The sequence below is a fragment of the Erythrolamprus reginae genome, chromosome 2 (genome assembly GCF_031021105.1).
Source record: "Erythrolamprus reginae isolate rEryReg1 chromosome 2, rEryReg1.hap1, whole genome shotgun sequence".
Lineage (NCBI taxonomy): Eukaryota > Metazoa > Chordata > Lepidosauria > Squamata > Dipsadidae > Erythrolamprus > Erythrolamprus reginae.
The window spans coordinates 93,257,328-93,281,315 of record NC_091951.1 but is presented as its reverse complement, the minus strand read 5'-3'; the positions used below and the strand labels follow the sequence as shown (position 1 = coordinate 93,281,315).

Sequence of the window (23,988 nt, the reverse complement as noted above, 5' to 3'; positions counted from 1 at the left end):
ACTTCTGCTGTTGCAGTGCCTTCCTGGTCACATAAACAAATTTTGGGATTTTGGCAACCAGCTCACACTTTTACCAGTAGCAGCATTCCTTGGTCATGTAGTTATTGTTGCCTATTCTGCCGCCTTCCCTCAAGCAAAGTCAGTGGGGAAATCAGCAGGGAAACAGAAGTTGCTCAGATAGGTTTTCTATCCCCCGCCTTCCTTCCCTCACATGCCTCTTCTTCTCCCTTTGTTGGTTTGGGCCCATCATTGCATTCCTTCCCTAGACATCTGTGCCCTTGTCCAGACCTATGCAACCTCCAGTGCCTTCGCTCCCTGGCCTCCTTTCACTGGCACACGGGCACATATCCATCAGCAGCCTCCTTCTTTGAGCCTTTCTATGCTTGCATGCACACTGTATCCCATTTTCCTTGCTACCCTGAGCTTCTGCCATTTTGCAACACCCACCAACTTATGTATGGCCTGGGCTGAACCTCTCAGGGCTATCCCCAGCCCCTTTCTGTCACCCTTGATGTTTTATCATGAAAGTAAAATTGTAGAAGTCTTCTTAAAATTGTGCTTCACTTTTGATGCATTAATCTTTATAGGTTTGGGGGAAGAACAATACAGAAGGAATTTCACATTGCTTTCTTTTAGGATGTTGTTGTTTTACTTTTGACTTATTATATAGTTCTGGAATTACCAGGCAGTTTCCTATCCAAGCAGCATTTATAACTGTTATATTGTCTACACCTTTTTATAAATTAGCTGTCAATGTGGAAATGGAACAATCTTGAATAATTTGACCATTTATTTGTAAATTAGATAATTTAAAAGGAATTTGAAAATCTTACCTCCTGTCCTCTCCCTCTCCTTTGCTCATATCTGGTTTCCTGTGTTCAGACTCCATAAAGTATTACTAACAACCATCAAATATAATACACTGATATTAAATGTTCATTTTTATTAACTATTCATTTTAAAATTGGAATGAATTGAATCTCAACAGAATAGTGAACAAAATATCATTGGTTTGTCCAAATGAATAATTTACTATGTGCTCTTTTCTAAAAACATTTTCTCTCCTTGTATGTAGGTGATATAAGAAATGATTTGTACCTGACTTTAGAGAAAGGAGACTTTGAAAGAGGTGGAAAAAGTGTTCAAAAGAACATAGAAGTAACTATGTATGTTCTCTATGCAGATGGAGAAATTCTAAAGGTAAATATTTATATACTTTATTCAATGTATTGCTGTCATTGTTGGGTTTAAATTATTTAAAATTCAAAATCTTTTATATATGGAAGGGTTAAGAACACAAGAAGAGCCATGCTGAATCAGGCCAAAGCCCATCGAGTCCAGCATTCTGTATCACACAGTGGCCCACCAATCTTAATCAAATCTTCACTTTAAATTATTGATGAACTAAAGCAAAAAATAGAAACATTTATTTTTCGGCTAGAAAAATTGTTTATTGTTTTGGTTGTACTTCAAGATTCTTTCGCATGATTTAATCTGCTGGATTTTCTATCCAAGAATATCTAGCACCAACTGTGTTTTTTAGATGGACGATTTCATTTATTATTACATCACTTTTCCATCTTTTCACCAAAATGTTCATGGAAATGTAACATGGTTTTTGTCAGTTTTACACTGTGGTCAGATTTCAATGAAACAATACTATGTGCATGTTGAACTCTAGTTACCCCTCCCAAAAGAATCCACACATTACATTGCATAGCATATTATAAAAACTGTGCCATAACATTGAAATTATAAATGTGTGTTGTTTAAACAAAGCTAAAAGCTGGGGGGGAAAAGCTGGACAAGTTTACTTTTATTGCTTGTTTAGATATTGTTAAATTAGGTTAACCCTAAAATTCAGGAAATGGTTACCAAATTTAATACCACAATTTTGGCTATTTTTAATGTATTTAATTCGCCACCCATCTTGTATCAAAATGACCCTGAATGGTTTACAGCATTAAAACCTTAACAGATAACAACAATAAAATGAAAATCACAATCAAAATAATATTATAGTTAAAGGACGGGGAACAGAACAAGATGTGTATGGGGTGGATGGAATTCTGTCTTAATTCATCTATCACATCCAGTGTGATGCACCCCAATTGGGATCCCAAACCATTTGACAGAACCAGGTCTTCAGGGTCTTATAGAAGGTAAAAAGGGTGAGAGCCAATCTCATCTCACAGGATTAGATATGCGAAAGCCTAGGAGCCATGGCAGAGAAGGTTCTTTTCCTGGAATAGCAATAGCATTTAGACTTATATACCACTTCATAGTGCTTTTACATCCCTCTCTAAGAGGTTTACAGAATCAGCATATTGCCCCCAACAATCTGGGAACTCATTTTACCTACCTCGGAAGGATGGAAGGCTGAGTCAACTTTTATTTGTTTGTTTGTTAGTTAGTTAGTTAGTTATTAGATTTGTATGTCTCACAACAAGAATAAATACAATAAAACTTTAAGCCGATGGTGAGATTTGAACTGAACTACAGCTAGCAGTTAACTGAAGTAGCTTGCAGTGCTGCACTCGAACCAATAAACCAGCTGAACCAGAATCAGTCAGCTGGAATTCCTTGACTGACAGGACCCACAGCATGCCCTCTCTGCCAGCCAAATTACGCATCTAATATATAAGGAAGAGAAAAATGGGAAAGAACTGGAAAGTGGGAAATAGGATAGGAAGGGGAAATCTTTTCAGTTCTTCCTGGTGTATTCTGTCTGTAAACTGATATTAAGTTCTTACCATCTATTCTTTATTAATTTTTTAAAATTATTTTCAACCAGCTAGGCTAATTGTGAATAATTTATAATGAGTATTAAGTAGTGATACTGCTCTGTAATTTCTTGTCAGAGTTTTTCAATAATGCTTTATTTCTATACAGTGGTACCTCTTCCTAAGAACTCCTCTACTTAAGAACTTTTCTAGATAAGAACCGGGTATTCAAGATTTGTTGCCTCTTCTTAAGAACCATTTTCTACTTAAAAACCCGAGCCCAGAAAAATTTCCCAGAAAATTTGAGAGCGGCCAATTTCCTGCCATTCCCCCTTTAAATCCCGGCCATCTTGCGCTTTTGTGGGCTGCCAGAGGAGCCTTTCGGTGGCACTTAAGGAGGCTTTGGCAGCCCAGAGCGAATGGAGCATTTTCCTTTTTTTGATTCCCCTCACTTCACCTTCTTCCTTCAGCAATGACTGTCCTCCTTCTCTTTTTCCTCCTCTGCCCAAATTCCGAGCTTTTATTTCTTTCCTAATGGGTTTGCACACATTATTTGTTTTTACATTGATTCCTATGGGGAAAATTGTTTCTACTTACAAACTTTTCTACTTAAGAATCTGGTCATGGAACGAATTAAGTTATTAAGTAGAGGTACCACTGTATTTATTTATTTATTTATTTATCTGTCTGTCTGTCTGTCTGTCTATCTATCTATCTATCTATCTATCTATCTATCTATCTATCTATCTATCTATCTATCTATTTATTAGATTTGTATGCCACCCCTCTCCGTAGACTAATCTCAGGCATCTTCCTTCTCTGTAAAATAAAATTCATTATATTTTGCAAAGATTGTAAAAGTTCATTCTCAAAGCACTTATGATAAGAACCTGATAATCCACCCGATCCTAGCATTTTTCTTGCTTTTTATAGCTTCCCAGTTCATTTTTCCCTATTTCTTTTTCTGTTAGTATTGATAACTGTTGCTATAAATATTAATTTGATGAGAGATATTTATCTTCCCTGGAGATTTCTTTAATTCTTCTTTACTTTTTATTTCATCTGAAATAGAGTGAGTTTTCTCTTGGCTCTCTTGTAAAAGTTGAGTATTATATTATATAACATATCTTCTTTAATGAAATAGGTTGTACTTGCATCTCAAACTATAATTATGTCAGTGTCTGCATTTAGATTATTTCCAAAAAATTATGTTAATTCCTTTTTACAAAGTCTATTTATTAGCTCTCTATTTCACCACAATGGTTGGCACCACTTTTAGCAGAGCCCCCTTCAGTTTGCTATTTCTTCTCTAGAAGTCCTTAGCATATCCACTCTTGAATTTGCTGTTTTGTAGAAAAGATTATATTAATCAAGCCTGGTGTTCTACTGTTAAGATTCTTCCTACCATATTTCTGTAACTCATATTACACCATACATATCTTTGTTCTTTAAACTAGCAATCTGACATTGCTAGTTTTCCATACATTGTCCAATAGTATAAAGGCATTTAGGGTAATGGGTTAGGCTCACTTTTGGTTTCCTTTAACTTTAATGTCTGTATTTCTTTTGCTTCTTTATTAAGCTTTTAATATCATTACACTAGAATTTTTCTGTTGTATATAACATATTGTTAGCCGATCTGCTACTATTCCTACTCCTTTGCATTCTAGTTTAAAGCCTTCCTTACCAAAGATGTACTTAGATGTAGATAACTATACTTTATGTCACACAGAAAACAAATCAATCATAGCACAATATTCTTGGCTGTGCAGTTTAGTTATTTCTGCAGAAATACATAACTTCCTAAAGGGTAGGAGAAGAAATGGCAGAATATAGCATCAGAGTACAAAGAGGATCAGTTTAGAATTGTTACACAGCCACAAACAAAATACAAACCACTTGATTGTTGTTGGCCCTAACCCCAACCCTGATTTAATTCTAATCAAATATCAACCATTACCTGAAAAGATGTCCGTGCATAAATATCTATGGAGATTTTCAGTCATCCAAGTCATAGTTGTCCCAAAGGAGCTTTGTCAAAAGACAACTGTATTTTCTTAATTTATTTCCTTGAAAACATTTGGCTTTTCATCCAAGAAACTTCTTCATTTCTGACTGAAGTTGCATCAGAACTGAAGAAAATTCTTGGATGAGAAACAAAACGTTTCCAAGGGAATAAAGTAAAAAAAAATCTAGTTGCCTTTTTAAAGCACCTTTGGGAAATTTATGTGCATAGACTTTAGCAATAAATCAGTTTAATTGAACCTTCACTTGTGAACCTGGTATTTTGCCCCTGACACAAAACAAAATTACTTTTTATTTAAGATCTCTGGATTACTCTAGCTTTGTGGGGATGCCAAGCTATCCAAAGTGACTGTTTTGGAGATAGAAGACCAAATGTGTTCTTCGTTCAGAATGTGATAAACTAACTCTCTCTCTCTCTCTCTCTCTCTCTCTCTCTCTCTCTCTCTCTCCCTCTCTCTCTCCCTCTCTCTCCCTCTCTCTCTCCCCCCCCCCCCTTTCTTGTATGGAGTGTGAATTGACAATCTGACCCAGGGGCTACATGCACAACATAGACTAATTAAAATATACAGAACCCTTGTATTGTTAATATGAGGTTATTGGTATCTTTGATCATGTTTAGTGTAATATTTTTGTATTCTTACCCTGTACCTTTTTGGGTTTTTCTAGGACTGCATTAGCTTAGGCTCAGGAGAATCAAATAGAAGTATGTATCATTCGTTTGTTCTCTATCATAATAATAGCCCTCGCTGGGGAGAGGTCATCAAACTCCCAATTCCCATTGACAGATTCCGTGGATCACACCTCCGTTTTGAATTCAGACACTGTTCTAGTGAGTATAATTTGTTAATATTTTTACTAAGAATTATATTAAATAGATAAGACAAATAACCAAAACCTATAAAAATACACATAGTCCTTGACTTATCACCACAATTGGTACTGAGTCTTAGTCATTGGGTAAAGTGGTTGTTAAGCAAGACACCTAATGACTCCTTCACTCAATGACCCAACCCGAGTACCTTAGGGAATGGGGGAGTCTTTGGGAGGCCTTGGCCAGCTATAGGGCCCACCAGTGTAAACTTCCTATGTGCCTGAATGCCTGGCCTCTTTTTCTGTCCCACCATGCCAAGGAGGCCTGGGCCTGGACCACTTCATTACGTCCAAGAGGCCGTCTCCCTGCCTAATTTCTTTTTTTTAAAATATATATATTTTCCTCTTCTTTAGAAATTCTTATCACCTTTCAAGGTCCATTTGTAATTATAATGATGTAACTCAAGTAAATCTCCTAGAATGCAATTTAAAAGGATATTCCACAATTTATTTTTAAATTTTTATATACAGTATTTTAAATTTTAGAATATTTGCTGAATATTCTAATATATAATATAATTATAAAAAATAAAGATTTCACAAAACTGGACAGATATGATATTATTTCTTTTCAAAATAGATTGAAGAGAATTTCACCTAGTGACTGGTAGACTTGTGGTTCTGCAGATTTTTCAATCTTAAAAAAACAGTAAGAAAAGTAAAACTCCAAAGTGATTAAAAATATGACTTTTGGCTGAACCTTGAGTTCTGAAAAGCTGCATATACGGCTTGGAGCATGGTGGAATCCAGCTGATCACACGTGGCTCCAGAAATAATGGTTTCTGGTACCTGTTCATATAAATCAGTTGTCCAAAGACCATGGGACCAATCTCTAGTTCCAGAAAAAAATGCAGCAGTCCTTGGAGAAGGGCGGCATAGAAATCCAATAAATGAATGAATGAATGAATGAATGAATGAATGAATGAATGAATAAATAAATAAATAAATAAATAAATCTCACATCTAGCTGCCCTTGCAAAAATGCAGGCATTGGTTTTCCCCTCATCAGTAGCATCTCCAAGTATAATACATTTCTATATCTGAAGGAGAGCTAATTGTCATATTTTGCATGTTTTCAATAGATCAGTGCATAGATCAGGAGATCATTTGACAATGTATGATAAAAGAAATTATTGCAACTATTTCAGCCAGCAATAGTCACAGAAATGTATAGCTGTGCAGGTATAAAGTGGTTGGAAGCAGTGTTTTTTATTCTTGCAATTTTATGACATGTCAGGTTGTGAATGACTTGTCCAGAATGACCCATGGAATTGCATGCTTTGATGAGGATATAAACCCTGGCTTCTTTAGTCATACATACACATTGTGACTACCATAGCATATTAACTTTTCATTTCTTACAGCTAATCTAAAGACCTAATCAGTTATTTTAAAAATGTGTGCAAATATTTGATTTTGTTTTGTAGCAAAAGATAAAGGAGAAAAGAAGCTCTTTGGCTTTGCATTTACACCATTAATGAGAGATGATGGCACTACACTATCAGATGATATTCATGAGCTTTATGTTTATAAGGTACTATTTTTCATTTTTTGTATTTTGATTCTTCTATTATTATACCCCCTCTTTGGCTTATATTTAACACATCTGTTTCACTAGAGGTTTGCGCTAGAAGATCTCCAACTTTTCTGTTCCATAAAAGTATGTAGTTTTGAAAATCTAAGAATGTTGACAGTTTTAACTTTTCTAAATAAATAGTCAAACTATTGCATTTAGTAATCATGGGAAAGTATTACTAAAATCTCTATTCCCTGCCGCCTGGAACCGCCCAAAAATGCGATGTGCAGAGGCCATCCGAAGGGTGGAAATTGGTGGGTGGGTGGGGCTACATTTCAGTATATAAGATGCACCCAGTTTTTGACCTTCTTTTTGGGAGCAAAAAGATGTGTCGTATACTGTACTCCGAAAAATAATGTGGTCTGGTTAACATTTATTTATTTATTCATTTATTCATTCATTCATTCGATTTTTAATGCCGCCCTTCTCCTTAGCCTCAGGGCAGCTTACAACATGTTAGCAATACCACTTTTTAACAGAGCCAGAGCCAGCATATTGCCCCCACAATCCGGGTCCTCATTTTACCCACCCTGGAAGGATGGAAGGCTGAGTCAACCTTGAGCCGGTGATGAGATTTGAACCCCTGACCTGCAGATCTAGCAGTCAGCTTCAGTGGCCTGCAGTACTGTACTCTACCTGCTGTGCCACCTCAGCTCTTGGACATGATATAACATAACAACATGAAATATAACAAATTTAATAATTTATTTTCTTGTGTCTCCAGTGTGATGAAAACAGCACTTTCAATAACCATGCACTTTACTTGGGTCTTCCATGCTGCAAAGAAGATTATAATGGTTGTCCCAACATCCCTTCAAGCTTGATTTTTCAACGCAGCACCAAAGAGTTTTTTTCAATCTCTACTCAGCTGTCTTCTACCAAACTTACCCAAAACGGTACAGCCGTTTCTTATTTCAACAATTCATAATTCATAGTCTACCTGTTCAATAAAGCATAATAGTTTTACTTATATACATGCTGATAATTCATAGTCTACCTGTTCAATAAAGCATAATAGTTTTACTTATATACATGCTTGAGACAGATTTTCATACCAGTTCTGATTGATTTGGTTACTTGCAGCATGTAACTGTACTTGAAAGATTCTGTTTCTATGTGTATGGAACAGTTAATAAACACAAAACAAAATATTTTCAAACTAAAAATACATACTTTGCTGTGATTAACTTCCCAATTGCAATTGTAAATAAAATATAATTAATTAATAATAGAAAAATTCAAAGAATTGGGTACAAATTTATAAAAAGTAGCCTTGAAAATGAGATTCTCAATCATCCAGGTCATGGTTGTCCCAAAGGTGCTTTTTTAAAAGAGGCAACTGGACTTTCTTGTTTTTCTTTGAAGATGTTTTCCTTCTGATCCAAGAAGCTCCTTCAACTTTGGATGGTGGGGAATAGAAGGATTTATACCTCTTGTAGATAACTGGTCATTTTCAGTCTTTTAGCAGGTTATTAAAGTTATCTGGAAGTTTATTTGTGTCATCAGGGTCACCTGAATGGTGCAAATTGGATATGGACAGAACAGGGAAAAAAGCCATGATTCCCTCCTATTGACCTTGATTCCGGTGATTACATGGATATATCTATATAGTTTTTCTGACAACAAAAGTTGATATGATTGGGAATTTTTTCTTCAGTTACTCAGCCTATAGCATTGGAATTTCTGCTGCTTTCCCTTCCAAGTATAAATTGGGTTTGTCTAGATGTGGTCACTTACTGTAATCACATCAAGCATTTTTACATAAGATATATTTCTACCATACTTACTGAATTAAAGTTGTTTAGACAGGCATTTTTGAATCTGGTTTATTATGCTATGCTGTTATATCGTAGTTATGCAATAAAGAAGAAACTGCAGTTTATTCAGTATAAAATTAAATATAACAGTGAAGTATACTTTCATTTAAATTAATATGTTTCTGGGTCACATACTGTGAAAACAAGACATCATTATAATTGAAATTACAAGTATTAATCACAATTGTGTCCATTAGTTTCTCAAATTATTTAACAAATATATTTTATATTTTGTTCATGCCCAGAACTAAATGATCTTCATAAACATCCATAAAAATTGCTTTCAGTGCATTCAGAGTGTTTTAGATAATGGTATTATTATTTATATATTATTTCCTTTCTACTGTATACAGTGGACTTGCTTGCTCTTCTGAAATGGAAAGCATATCCAGATCGTATAATGGATATTTTAGGAAGACTGCGCCAAGTCAGCGGCGAAGAAATTGTTAAGGTATTGAATTTGGTCTAAGCTATTATTAACAAATTAATTACAATAATTCATCACTTTTGGGAGAGAACCAAAACGTTATTAATATTTGTATTTATCAATAAATAAAATCTCAGTGTGATTACTTTAATCACAAATGTAAGGAATAATATATCAAGTTGTCTTCATTAGTTTGTGAACTAAAATGATATGGAGGATCCTGAACTATTTGAAATAATATTTTTCTGCCCCATTTTTAAAAAGTAACACTTGTATTGTCGGGTCCAGGCCCAAAAATGATACAGTGACAACTAGTCCAATTCTTTATTTGCTTTGATTTAATAGAAAGAACTTTGCCAGACTAAAACTACAACCTTGTAACTTAATAGATATACCCTGAGCGATTCTAGGTATGGCCACTGTAAAAGCTCTTCCTCCCTCTCCCAGTTCAGGAGTGTACAGTCATTTATTCTGGGCTGGACTGTACAATATCCTCCTGGGGAAACCACGGTATTCTTACCAATATCCCTTCCCCACTTCTTCTCCAAGTACACTTTTCATCACATGTATTGAAAATATGTGATACAGTATTAATGGCTAACGAATAATGCTTAGTTACCGTACATGTAAGTGAAGTTACAATGACAACTAGGATTTTCTGGATTGCTGTTACTAAGTGATGCAGTCACACGATATCATATTTAATACCACATTCCTTAGTGGCAACAATCACAGTTCCAATTGCAGTCTTAACTCATGGACTAAAATTATTAGTTTTTACCAAATGTCTGGAAAGTTCTTCCCAAAGCCATTTGAACATTTTTCTGTCAGCATCCCTGTTCTCATTTTACTATCATGTTGTAAGTTTGTACTTATTGATCCTGTCTAGTTATAGATTTTTATTAATTTTAAAAAACATAAAAATGTGTGTATGCTTGCCTATATTATATAAAAACATAAATACAAGCATAGATACAAAATTATCAAATGCATAAATAAGCAAGGTCAAAATTATAATACTTCATTAGTAAGAGAATCCTATCAAAAAGATTAATCTGGTTTTTTGCCTCAGATTTGTCCCTTGTTATTGAATGGATTTGACTTAATAAAAAGGCTCATAAAACAAATTGAGATCTAGAAGAATTTAACATTTACTCAGAATATCTGGCTTTGATTTTTCTATAGAATATTGTACTTCAGAATTAGAGAATAATCCACGTACTTTTTACATATAGTGTCAGAAAAATATGAAATTGGTTTGGTAGAACGTTCTGTAAAGAGATACTAAAAATCCCTGTGCTTTTCCAGTTCTTGCAGGACATTCTGGATACATTGTTTGTGATTATGGATGATAACACCGAAAAATACGGACTTCTGGTCTTTCAATCTTTGGTAAGAACAAAATATTTCTAGCAAATCAATATTCTGATGCAAGATGTGAAGGCACTTACCTTTCAATACTTTTCTAAAAATTAACAAATTATTTCCTTTCTCTGCATGAATTGCTGAAACTTTTCCAAATTCTCCTTAATTACTTGTAGATCAACACCTATCATGGTACCTTTTCTGGTTTTTAAAATATTTATTACTTTTATCCCCCCTTTATTGTTTTAATAAATAACTCAAGGCAATGAACATATCCAACACACCTTTCTTCTCTCCCCCAAACAATAACCCTATCTGGTAAGTTGGGCAGAGATAGAGAGTGACTGGCTCAAAGTCACCCAGTTGGTTTTCATGGCTAAAGCAGAATAGAACTCATGGTCTCATGCTTTCTAGTCTGGTGCTTTAACCGCTAGAGCAACTGGCGGTTTTGTGGATCTTTGTTTCCAAAAATTCAGATTAATGGCAATTTCCTTGAGCATCCTCGAATGTTAAATGTTATCACCTCTAAACTTAGAAATGCTGAATAATTGCAACCTGTCTGAGTCTTCAGTACTATTGGAAATGTTAGAATAGTTGCAAATTATTTTGTTCTTAAATGTTCAATATTTTCATGACTTTCTGCCAGTTAAATTTACTGATATGGGCCATCTGATGGTGAACAAATTATCCACACACTAACAGCCACACACTCTGGGCCCATAACCATTGTTAGCATTCCACACTGGGCTTTTACCCAATGTTAGAATACCAAATATATTTTTGGTGTATAAGATGCACCGGTGTATAAAGACGCACCTAGATTTTAAGAAGAGGAAAACAAGGAAAAACGTATTCTGAATCAAATGGTGTAGTATTATATTGTTTAATAAAATATCAGTGAAGCAGAATACTTTTTACAACCATGTATACTTTTTAAAACCATATACACTTATTACAAACTTCAAACTTGACAGCTTCAACACTTGTGGACTTCAACTCACAGAATTCCTCCACCAGTCGTGCTAGCTCAGGAATGGGAGTTGAAATCCACTAGTCTTAAAACCATCAAGTTTGAAGACCTCTGGGTTAGAGGTTAGGAGGGCAAGGGTCTTCAAACCTGGCACGTTTAAGGCTTGTGGACTTACTCCCATTCTCATTCAACCTGCCCATCCCCTGAATCTTCCGCTTCTGCCTTCCCAAACGTTCAGGAAGATCGCCAAGACAAGGGGGAAGAGAAAAGAGGAAGAAGCATCAAAAGCCACAAGATGCAACGCGACGCCACCCTGCGTGCAAAAAAAAAAAAGCCTGTCATCTCCTTTGGCTTGAAAAGCAGAAGTCCCGCCTGGTTTTTGCCTGACAGTTCCTCCGCCTTAGCTTGCACTTGGGTTTAGCAAGGGGCGGCAGCGGCAAAAAAGGCGACTGTAGTCAGGGGGTGGAGGCGGAGGCGGAGGAGGACATCTGAGAACCTCCCATCCTCATCTTTTGCCTGGGTGGAGGAGGCCCATGCAGCGGCCCTGATCGTCCGGCAGGAGGGGGCTTGGCTCCATCAGCCCCCACCCCAATCTCCTATTTTGTGGGGCACCTTTGGGAAGGTGCGCTGGTCGGCGAAGGGCACTCCGAGTGAAGCTGCCTCAGCCGGGGAGAGGTGGCACCTGCCACAGCTGCTTGCCCGAGCTGCTTTTTGGCATGCCCAGAGAGCTCCTCGGCCAATGCCTGCCAGTTTCCCACGGAGAGGGAAGCAGCCGAGGGCTGCTGGGCGGCTTTGGGGACAGCTGCCACTGAAGCACAGGAAGGCTGCTGCCGCCGCTGCTGGCCGCTACCCAACTCCCCCCATGCAACATTCGGTATATAAGATGCATCCAGTTTTTGACACACTTTTTTGAAGTAAAAAGGTACGTCTTATACACTGAAAAATATGGTAGATATCGGTGTTTGCTTGATACTTCTGTGTGCTAAGATATCGCTGTGTGCCCATGCTAAATATTGGTCTATGTACCTGCTGTGTGCTTAATATTGGTCCATGTATTATATTATGATATTGTATGGAACTGTATGTAATATTATACAGCCCTTATACACAAGCTCATATACTTATTTAGTTATTTTTGTCTTCCTAAACATGTTTCTATTTTTGTCTTTCTCTTTCAGGTGTTTATCATAAATCTTTTGCGTGATAGCAAATATTTTCATTTTCGACCTGTAATTGACACTTATATTCAGAAGCACTTTGCAGGAGCTTTGGCATATAAGTAAGTCATCTCTTTATAGAGGCCAATTTATTAAGTAAATGTTTAATATCAACACAGTAATTTTTAGAAAAATTGCTTGGGGTTTTGTATATACTAAGTTCTCATAGAGAATAGTTTATACACCATGTGCAGAATTGTTAGGCAAGATGTATTTGGGAGGATTAATTTTATTATTGAACAACTACAGTGCTTTTGATCAATTCAAAATATTAATAAAGTCAAACCTGAATATTTAAGAAAGTAAAAATTAGGTTTTGGCTTCCTTAGGAGAATATCTATGTGTGCACAATCATTGGGCAGAATTATTATGCAACTAAATGAAAAATGAAAATTTACCCATCTCATTGACATTTGAAAACAAAACAGTGACCAATTAGGCACCCTTCTTTTCAGTAACAGTCATAAGCCTTCCATTCATTGAGTCTTGTCAGTTTCTTGCTCTATTGACAAATCAAGATGCTCACGTTTTGCCGCCTTTATTGCCACAAGATAATTCTTAATGAGCCGGGGTGGCGCAGCAGGTAGAGTGCTGTACTGCAGGCCACTGAAGCTGATTGTATATATGTAGGTCAGTGGTTCAAATCTCATCACCGGCTCAAGGTTGGCTCAGCCTTCCATCCTTCCGAGGTGGGTAAAATGAGGACCTGGATTGTGGGGGCAATATGCTGGCTCTGTTAAAAAGTGCTATTGCTAACATATTGTAAGCAGCCCTGAGTCGAAGTGAAGCTCTGTGTCCGTTACTTGATCCAGCCAAACGTACTTGATACGTTTGTTAATGAGGGCTGGTTTCAAGATGTCTGGGAGGCGGGAGGTATCATCACGCTTGTTCATATTTTGGTAGAAAGCAGCCCTCAATAACAAACGTATCCCAGCCATACAAACTGAAACCAGACTCAGAACACACATTGCAAAACAACTAAGTAGCCTGCAAGCTCCAACTACTCAGGATATCACCCCCAATCCACAAACATCAACTAATCAGCATATCTCAGTTACATCAACGACCCCAGGTGTTACCCCACTGACTCACCAGGAAGTTTCAACACAGCATGCAGCTGCTGAGCCATCAAACCACACCCACCCACCAGTATTTATAGAGGGAAGACAGCTCAGGTCTCGCTGTGTTCGCCCTAGAACAAGGACAGAAGCATCAGCCTGAAGATGATGGGTGGGACCTCGTCGAAACGTTGCCAGAAATTTCTGAATCCTACACGGGAAGAAACCCGAATATGCCAAGACCGTCATATGACGGTCTTAGCATATTTGGGTTTCTTCCCGTGTAGGATTCAGAAATTTCTGGTGACGTTTCGACGAGGTCCAACACAAGGTGCACATACACTCTGGGCCTATAACCATTTGTGGTCCGCGGGCTGCCCCTTGCCCAGGTCTGACATGCACCCATATGTAGCATATAAATAAACATAAGTATAGATATATATATTGGGATATTTCAGAAAAATCTGTCACCTTGAGCTTCTCTTCTATTGACATGTCTGTGAATGTGGGTTTTTTTATTCAGAGAACTCATCCGCTGTTTGAAATGGTATATGGATCGATCAGCTGAACTAGTACGGCAGGATCATATTCAAGAAGCAATGCGGGTATGGTTTCTATGTGAACATCACTCAGTTTAAAAAATAAAATATTATTTCTTTTCTAAGGGCAAAACTTAACTAGGAATGAAAATTAAATAAAATATTATTTAATTAGTTTTTCCAGTGATTTCTAGCAATATTGATGTGCTATTTAGAATAAAATGCTTACCTCCAAATATTGATTTAAGAAGGTGATACTTTGGAGCTTTAAAATGGGGTTACAAGTCAGATTTATTGTGGCTGAGTCAGTGGATTAATTTAAATCTGGGAGAAAACACTGGAATAAAAATGTATTTACTCATCAAAAATGGAACTGGAGGGTTTGCTAAAAGGTGCAATTTCTTCTCAAACATATAGATAATGGTTAGATTCCTCCATATTATTTCTTACATGAGCTTAATGATATATTCATCATTAATATTAAGCAAAAATGTTAATATTAATGTCCAAATTTGGAAAACAAACTTAAAACACTGAATAACATTTTTGCATTATAGTACTGTCCAGAACTTTCCACGTTTTTCTTTAAAAAATATTATTCCATCTTGTCTATTTGCGTCATTCTTATACAGTATAAATAAATATTACATTATTGCTATCTTCTACCAAAGATAAAGAATACTCGGCCATAATTTGCCAAATAACAATAGATTGTATGTTTTTCTTTTGCAAATACGTTGAACCTGCAATTTTCGCAAATAGCATTCCTGGAGGAGAATGCTAAATTTTGATTTATTTTATTGATCTTTAACTAAATAAATATGGATCCTCCCACCACTCTGAGTTGCTTTAAACTCTGAGATGGGCAGCAAATAAATTTAATAACAATAGTAATATCCTTCACATAAAGGATAAGAATTTGAATATTAATAATGTTAATTTCCCCCCTCTGGCTTTATAAACCTCTTGTTCTTTGTTTTTCCGATTCCCTTCCTGTTTCTTAAGGCATTGGAATATCTTTTCAAGTTTATTATTCAATCTCGGATCCTTTACTCCAGAGCTACTTGTGGAATGGAGGAGGAACAATTTAGAATCAGCATCCAAGAACTTTTCCAGTCCATCAGATTTGTACTCAGCTTAGACAGCAGAAGCTCTGAGACTCTCATCTTTACACAGGTTATAAATATCTACAGTTCTATTTTGTGTGTTTCATTGTTGCCTCTGAAATTAATAGAATTACTTAACAACGTACCAAAACTGTTCAGAGGGAAATAACCAATTGATTAGAAAAATATTGGCAAACCATAAACCAATCCTTCTGTAATTCTATCAGTTTTTCCATTTTCTGTTTATTTGTTTTATTGGACTTAAATGCTGCTTCAATCATATATTTCTTTGAGTGATACAAATAGTAATGAAATTAAAAATTAAAAACATAGCTATATTTCAATATAAACCACCAAGTTTCTGAGAAACAACCACAATCCACACTTACATTTAACTTTCAGGTGTGACAAAAATTATCCCACAGCCTGTGAAAGCCAACTGTAACAATTTCCCTTTGAGATCTCAAAAGTGCAGGCAGAGATTACTGGGAGAAGGTGGTTCCTAGATGGTCAACCCTGAACCATGAATCATTTAAAAGTGACAATCAACATTCTGGATAGCACTCAGAACAATACTGATAAGCAGAGTAGCTGTCAAAGCAGATGTGTTTCTTGGGTAGACCATTGGGCATCCAAAACTTCTTGAGTTGCTTTATTGTGAAGCAATTAAAATTTGTGGTCCTCAATTATTACCTTAGGAAATAATTTAATAATTTAATTGAGAGGAAACCAAGGGCTAAGGGACTATGAGCAAAACCTACTAATGTAAGAAAGACTAACTGTTACACAAGATGAACCTCTGTGATAGCCCTTCTTAACCACAGCTGCCATCTGCTCTTAAACTGGAGCCCGAGATTATGAATTAACACTGAATGAGAAGTATACTCTCAGAGAAAGGATACCTTTGGAATTGGAGGGCTTCTATATTAAAAGCTATTTCTCCTTGTTATCCAAACTTTTATGGCTTCCAAGCTCTGGGATAAAACCTGAGTCATATCTTCGATTTGTCTTGAGTCAAGATACACAATTGAATATCATCTGCTCACCAATACTACCTGTTTTGTGTTATTGGATGGCCATTACAATTAGCTTCATATAGGTGTTAAGTAAGAGAAAACAAGGTGTCAGTTTCTGGGACACATCACAACAGAGAGTCCCACCACCAGTCTGGAGCTGCCCATTTAAGAATAATTACTAAAAACCAGTGCCACTTACTCCTAACTTTTGCAGATGGTTCAGAAAAATATTATGATCAATGGTGTCAAAGTAACTAAGAGAACACACAGAATCAGAAGGATTACAACCATGTCTCTCTCACTCTTGCCACAGGATGACAGAAAAGTAATCTGGATTCAGTTTCATGTCTGTTGTGGTTAGCTCTGGTCTTGCTCCTGCCCCAAGGACTGTGGATGTGGGGGAGACCTCCACATGCTGCAGGCCTGTTTTGCCCCCGGTGGAATCTGCTGATGAAGGCTCCTCTGACCAAGAAGACATGAGTGACAGGGAGGAGGAGAGTGTGGCAGACAGCTCAGAAGGAGATCAATTATCTAGCTCTTCCTTGGATTCAGAACAATGTCTTGACCTGAATCTGTGTTCTCCAGCTCTTTCTGCAACTGCCAACTACAAAAAACCTCTCCTGACATCTTTTCCACAGAAGATTGGAGACTAAGTTATAGTTATCTAAAGTTACTATAAAATATAAACCTACATTTTACTGAGATGTAGCATCCTTTCACAAAGAAACATTCAATGCAATTCAATTTTATAAACATTTTCTATAAGATTTTACCAGCAAAGTAATGGTTCAGAAAAAGTCCCAGGCAAGAAAGCAGTTGAATAAGATATTCAACTGCTGCCCATTAAATAATATGAATTCCAGGCTTATTAATATGTCTAAGAAGTATCTAATATGGTTGCATATTTCTGAAAGAAAGAAATCTGAAGAATCAAGTAAAATTAATAGTTTGCTCTATAAAGAAAACAAAGTTTTGATAGCAGTATTTTCTAACCAGTAACTTTAATTTTTCACCTCTGACACAGTACTTGAGAAGATTATATATTCATTTAAAATCTTCTTTAATACTCAATGCATCAAAAGTTTACCTTTTTTTGTTTCCCACTTGCCACTGTGTTGTCCCTTAACCCTAATTGACCCATAGGCCCCTCAGCCTGAAGGACAGGTGAGCGGAGCTGGGACATGTGCCCCACAAAAATGTGGTGGCATTGCAAGGCTGTCATTTAAATCTGTAAGTAATTTTCCCCATATCCTGTACAACTTGTAATCATGGATGTATATACTGAGTGTTTTTCCAGTCCATTTTTCTGCACAATGAACTAAAATATATTGCACAGTTCAACGTTTGCAACTATAAAGTGATTTGCCAAACACTGAACATTTAAATATAAGAGTTACTCTGTCGTTTGCATGAGTCACTGAATACAAGCACCAGTCATTAGAGAGAAATTATATTAGTTATGACAAACCTTTGGATTATCCCTGGTAATTCAAAGAGTACATATTAATAATGATAATAAAAAGTAACAAAAATCTCCTAGAAGAATATTTACTAACTCAAATATTGAGTTGGGAGCTGTAAGTGCCAACAATGAAAATATAATTAATTTTGGCCTTATTTTTAATCTCTTGCTGTTAAGGTTTTTTTCATGGAAATAGCCAAGAGCATTGTGTTCTCTCTAATTACAGGTCTTTTGATATCACTACCTCTGATACAACTCTCATTGGAAATAATAGCAATATTTAATAATTGCTGAATATTTCTCTGGCATGAAATTGACTTATTTAAAAATAAAGAAAGTAAAATAACAATGGTTGTTTTGGTCAATATTTAATTATTATTTTCATTTATTTTGTCTATATTTCTTTGGATTGAGAACATTAATACTAAAATGCTCAGCAGAAGCCTTCGCCCATCTTTAATTTAACTACCGCTATAATTTATAAATAAAATAAAACAAAAAGAAATGAATAGCCAAAACAGGAAATAATAAGTTGTTTGCTCTGGCTTGCTAGATGCTGCTGGGAGATAAACCACTCATACGTACGAGCATCCCCAGTGGGATACCTGCAGACATATTTGCAACCGATGTTATTATTTCATTGCATTATTACATTATTTGTGCAATGTTGTCATGAAACATTGACAACCATTTTGGTATCATAAAGGCTCATTGCAAATCCCATTGGTAGTACTGTTCACCATAGAGAGATGTGTTACTTATATTGCGGGGTACCATCTATCAAGAAATTTCCTGAGTGATGTGGGAGAATGAGTTGCTTACTTTTTTCATCATTAGATTTGGAATGGGGAATGGAGTTGCAGCTAGGAAACAAAGAGTTAAATCTTATATTTTTGAATGCGCCAATACTACCTCCTAGCTATTGCACCCTGTATTGCAAATGGGCTTCCACATAAGATACCGTATATACTCGAGTATAAGCCGACCCGAGTATAAGCCGAGGCACCAGTTTTTACCACAAAAAACTGGGAAAACTTATTGACCCGAGTATAAGCCGAGGTTAGAAAATGCAGTAACTACTGGTAACTTATAAAAATGGAAACCAATAAAATTACATTAATTGAAACATCAGAAGATTACATGTTTCAGAATATTTATTTTAAAGAAAACCAGTAAACTAGCTCTGTAAATTTAAAACAGGATTCCTTCTCATCATCTCATAATTAATTGGATTTACATTATTGTTCTGTTTTTATATATGCTGTGAGCCACCCTGAATCCTTGGAGAGGGGCGGCATACAGATCCAATTAATTAATTAATTAATTAATTAAATAAATAATTTAATAAATAAATAAATAAATAAATAAATCTGTATATCCAAACAGAGCTTCAGCGTTAGCTGCCGTGAGGTTATCAGCATAGAAAACCAGATAGGTAGGTAGGTAGGTAGGTAGGTAGATGATAGACAGACAGACAGACAGACAGACAGACCAGTGAGACAAGCAAAACTTGTTAAACACAGACAGTTCTTGTGGTTTTGTATCCTAAATATGCAGGTCCTATTAAGAATCAAACTCATTTTTAAAATATGTAAAATGCTTCCCCTCATACTTGTTAATTGAAACTTGCTCTCAAACCCACTTTATAAAAGGCAACTTTTAAAGATCCACAAACACACTTTAGGAATTCCTGTCTAGCTCTTGCCTTATTAGTTCCTATCCAAGCAAAGACAGCAACTATCACAAAGTACCATTTTTTAAACAGTTTAAATCCTTTCAAAGGAGGGGGAGGAGAATCAGACAGCAGGGGGCCTTTTTAATCCAACTAAGGGCAATGCAGAGAGAGCAAGAAATAGTTATGGTAAACCTGTTGACAAATACACACAGGGAGTAAAAAAAAAAAAGCCTCCCGGTTTCAGCAAGGGAAAAAGGAGGCAATTTGGCTACATACCCGGTGAGGTTGTGTCCTTCAAAGAGGTAGCTGGCTTTTTTCACGGTGGGGGGGAGAGGGGGCACGCACACACACACACACACACACACACACACACACACACACAACCTCACTGGCTTCCCATTGCTTTTTTCCCCTCTTGGTTGGAGCACTTGGCTGGCTCCTTTGCTTGAGCCAGGGAGAGGAGGCACCAGCCCCACCCCTCCCACAGCTCCTATGGCGTGCGAGAGGGGAAAAAAAGCTGGTGCCTCCTCGCTCTGGCTCAAGCAATGGCGCCCTCTTGTGGTGACTTTGTCAATGACCCGAGTATAAGCCAAGGTTGTGTTTTTCAGCCCATTTTTTGGGCTGAAAAACTCGCCGTATACTCGAGTATATACGGTAACTATAACCGGGGTGTCCCAAAGGTGCTTTTTCAGGAGGCAACTGGACTTGTTTTTTTTCTTTTGAAGACGTTTCGCTTCTCATCCAAGAAGTTTCTTCAGCTCTGACAGGGCAGTGACTAATGAGAGGATTTGTATTTCTTACAGACAGCTAGTCATATGCATACTTTTAGAGGGTCCTTGAAGCACTTAGAAATTTAATAAATAAAAAATAAAATAATTACATATAATATCTATCTGGGTGGCATTATATATGAAGTTCATATGAGTGGATGGATGCAAATTTCATTGCCATATATTTTTAAAATTTATTTTAGTAAATTTTTTGCCCATTTTACCACAAAGTACATGCATGCATGCATGAGACACAAAATGGGTGACCTGTTCATTGTTAGTTTTGCCTTTGGCACTTGGTGATTTGTTCCTTCTACTGACGATGCACAGTTTGTGTCAATTTTCCAATACGGCAATGTGCTCTTTAGGCTGAAAAAAATCTTATCTAGCGCTAAAATAAGTCATTATTTTATTGAGTGAGTTTGTAATATGGCGGAAGCTACTGTTATTATTCTTTGCAGATTCTTCTTGCAACAATTCATATTTCTTTAGGGTATCTTCTTACTTTATAACAGATGTACAATGGGTTGCAGAAAAAGAGAATAATTGAAAATTTATTTATTTATTAGATTTGTATGCCGCCCCTCTCCGTAGATTCGGGGCGGCTCACAACAGAATAAAACAGTTCATAACAAATCTAATAATTTACAATTTAAAATATTTTAAAATACGATTGCTATGACTCTCTGAACATCCGGCAAATTGTGATTTGCTGATGGGTACTCAAGATTTAAACCTTTATTCTATCATATTCTGGAAGCCTTATTCGATTTTATATAAGAACAAATGAACATAAACCTGTTGAGGAATGCACATTGTCATATTTTCAAATTCTGCTATTTCTATTATTTGCCATATATGGTGCACAATTATTGCTTTCTCAAATTAATATAAAATTCCACAGCATAATGTTGCAACTGCAACAATACAAGCAATCGGAATATATTTCTAAAATAAAATGTTTTGAAGTTTTATGTTGGTTTGAAGGGGGAAATGTGATGACTCAGTCATTAAGATGCTGCGCTTGTCCGCTGGAAAGCCCAGAGCCCAGGTTTTGAGACCTGAGTATTACATAGGATGAGCTCCTGTCCTCTCCCAGCTCCTGCCAACCTAGCAGTTCAAAAGCATGCAAATATGAATATGGTAGATAAGTAGGTACCACTTCACGGGAAAGTAAGAGCGCCCAAGGGCCATCATGCTGGCTACATGACCACAGAAATGTTTTGGGGGAGCGCTGGCTCAATGGCCTTGAACCAGAGATGACATAGTTGGCAACAACTAGCAGAGTATAATCCGCAGAGACTCCTTTGTCTTTTATATTGTTTTGGAGATGATCACAGTACTTACAGGTTTCTAATTTCATGAAGCATATGCTTCAGTATCTATAAGATGTTGTAGTTAGGGTTCCTTTATATTATGAACTCATGTTATAATGACATAATTTCCAAGTTCTTTTTCTAATAAAAACAAGAATCTTTAAAGGAGGCCTTTTAAAAAATATCTAATATTTTTGCCAAGTAAAACTGGTGATATTTGATTCTTCCCTATTAACAGTTCACAAAAGTCTCATATTTCCATTTTCTTTCTAGGCTGCTCTATTGAATTCTTTCCCTGCCATTTTTGACGAGCTATTGCAGATGTTCACAGTACAGGAAGTAGCAGAGTTTGTGAGAGGAACTCTTGGGAGCATGCCCAGTACAGTGCATATTGGACAATCTATGGATGTGGTTAAATTACAATCTATAGCTCGTACAGTGGACAGTCGCTTATTTTCTTTCTCAGGTAATAGTTATAATATTGGTAACTATAATGTATCCCTTTCCATACCCAATATGAACAGAATTTGTTTTATGCCATTTTAGGAACATATATGAAACTATTTTAGGTTTCATATACTGTATCGCTAAAATAGCATAAAGCAAATTATATTTTGAATTAATATACAAAAATTATATTGCATGGTGTTTCTGTTCTAACCAGCCACATTTCTTCCAGATTATTACACTCCCTCTTTTTCTGTTTTCTTTGAACAACTTTACATATTGTGGTTCCTAAACATTGATTTTGCCTTGAACTATTTCACCTGCTTCTGCTTTCTGTCTTTTTTATGCACACGAGGCAAAAGACTGTCCTATAATTTTAGAATTTCCCTCATTCACCAATATTTTTTCTTTGTTTTTCAGTGGGTGTATTTTGGTCAGTATCTTAGTTTAGTAACAATAATTAGTTTGTTTCTTAATTAGGAAATTAAGAAACAAAGTCAGAAATACTTTTTAAAATGTCAGTGCCCATTCTATACAGAAGCATAGCATGGGAACATTGTGTTCTCTTTAAATATTTGTAATTTTTTCACCTATAATTTAAAAAAAAGGATCCTAAAAACCTTATTTAGGTCTATATTAATATTCTTGCAAGGCTGTAATATACCAAAGTAAAGCCATCTCTTCGTCATAGCTTTTACACTAATATCTATTGTTCTGTATTTAGAATAACCCATTTTAGAAATACTTGAGATTTAGTTAGGGAACTGATATCCATGTTTTTCCAATAAAGTAGTGGGCGTGCCTTAATCAGTTTATTTATTTAAAAGATTCATAAGGATCTCCCAACTTAAAACTCAACTCTGGGGGATTCACTACAGTGGGGAAAAAACTTGCACTTGAATCATCCCCTTGGATGCATCCAACAGAACCATCTATATGTTCCTATTTCATTCTATTCTAGCATTTTGGGAAGGTCTAGTTTCTTATGACCTTCCAGAAAACTAAAATAATTGAAGCCTGCTGGATCTAGGGAGAAGGTTATTCTTCAGGGCACAAGCTGCTATGAAAAAGGCATGCTTTCTGGTCCCCTACGATAACAGCATAAAAGGATGGGATCTATAGCATGCTTACTGTATCCATCCCAGTGGAGAATGGTCCCTGGCCCCATGACAAGTAGGACTTTAAAGGAAATTCAACCACTGCAACTTGCACAACAGTAGTACAATGAGTTCCAACACTTCATGTGCTGCTGCATTTTACACCAGTTGTAATTTCTCAGTGGTCTTCAAGTGCAGTCCTGTTGCAATACACCAACCAGGAAGTCCTCAAGTGACTATGAACAAGGCCTCCCTGTCCAGGAATAAGTACAACTTGTGCCCAAATCTACTATTTCCTTTGAACCTAAGTGAAATGTTAGAATTTAAAAAAAAGGGACACTGAAGTTCACATGCCTGTCTTACTTTTAGAATAATTTTAAAAATAATAAAGACAAAGGCAACTATTGTATGAATTCATCCACACTAATAATTATCCAAGTATCCCTGATATTATTTTGAAGGAGAACATATAAATATCAGTGTCTCATGGTATTTTATGGTTCAGTTGAATA

General features: G+C 36.2%; 1 protein-coding gene across 1 annotated transcript in view; it reads left to right on the top strand.

The window, feature by feature from the left end:
- DOCK3 (dedicator of cytokinesis 3) overlaps positions 1-23,988 on the top strand; it is a 167,170-nt gene that overhangs the window by 45,315 nt on the left and 97,867 nt on the right. The window contains exons 15-25 of the mRNA XM_070736728.1: positions 1,076-1,200; positions 5,415-5,577; positions 7,046-7,152; positions 7,919-8,090; positions 9,365-9,462; positions 10,747-10,830; positions 12,952-13,052; positions 14,572-14,653; positions 15,593-15,763; positions 17,853-17,939; positions 22,206-22,398. Coding sequence (XP_070592829.1) covers positions 1,076-1,200; positions 5,415-5,577; positions 7,046-7,152; positions 7,919-8,090; positions 9,365-9,462; positions 10,747-10,830; positions 12,952-13,052; positions 14,572-14,653; positions 15,593-15,763; positions 17,853-17,939; positions 22,206-22,398 — 1,383 coding nt within the window. The remainder of the gene's footprint in view (positions 1-1,075; positions 1,201-5,414; positions 5,578-7,045; positions 7,153-7,918; positions 8,091-9,364; positions 9,463-10,746; positions 10,831-12,951; positions 13,053-14,571; positions 14,654-15,592; positions 15,764-17,852; positions 17,940-22,205; positions 22,399-23,988) is intronic.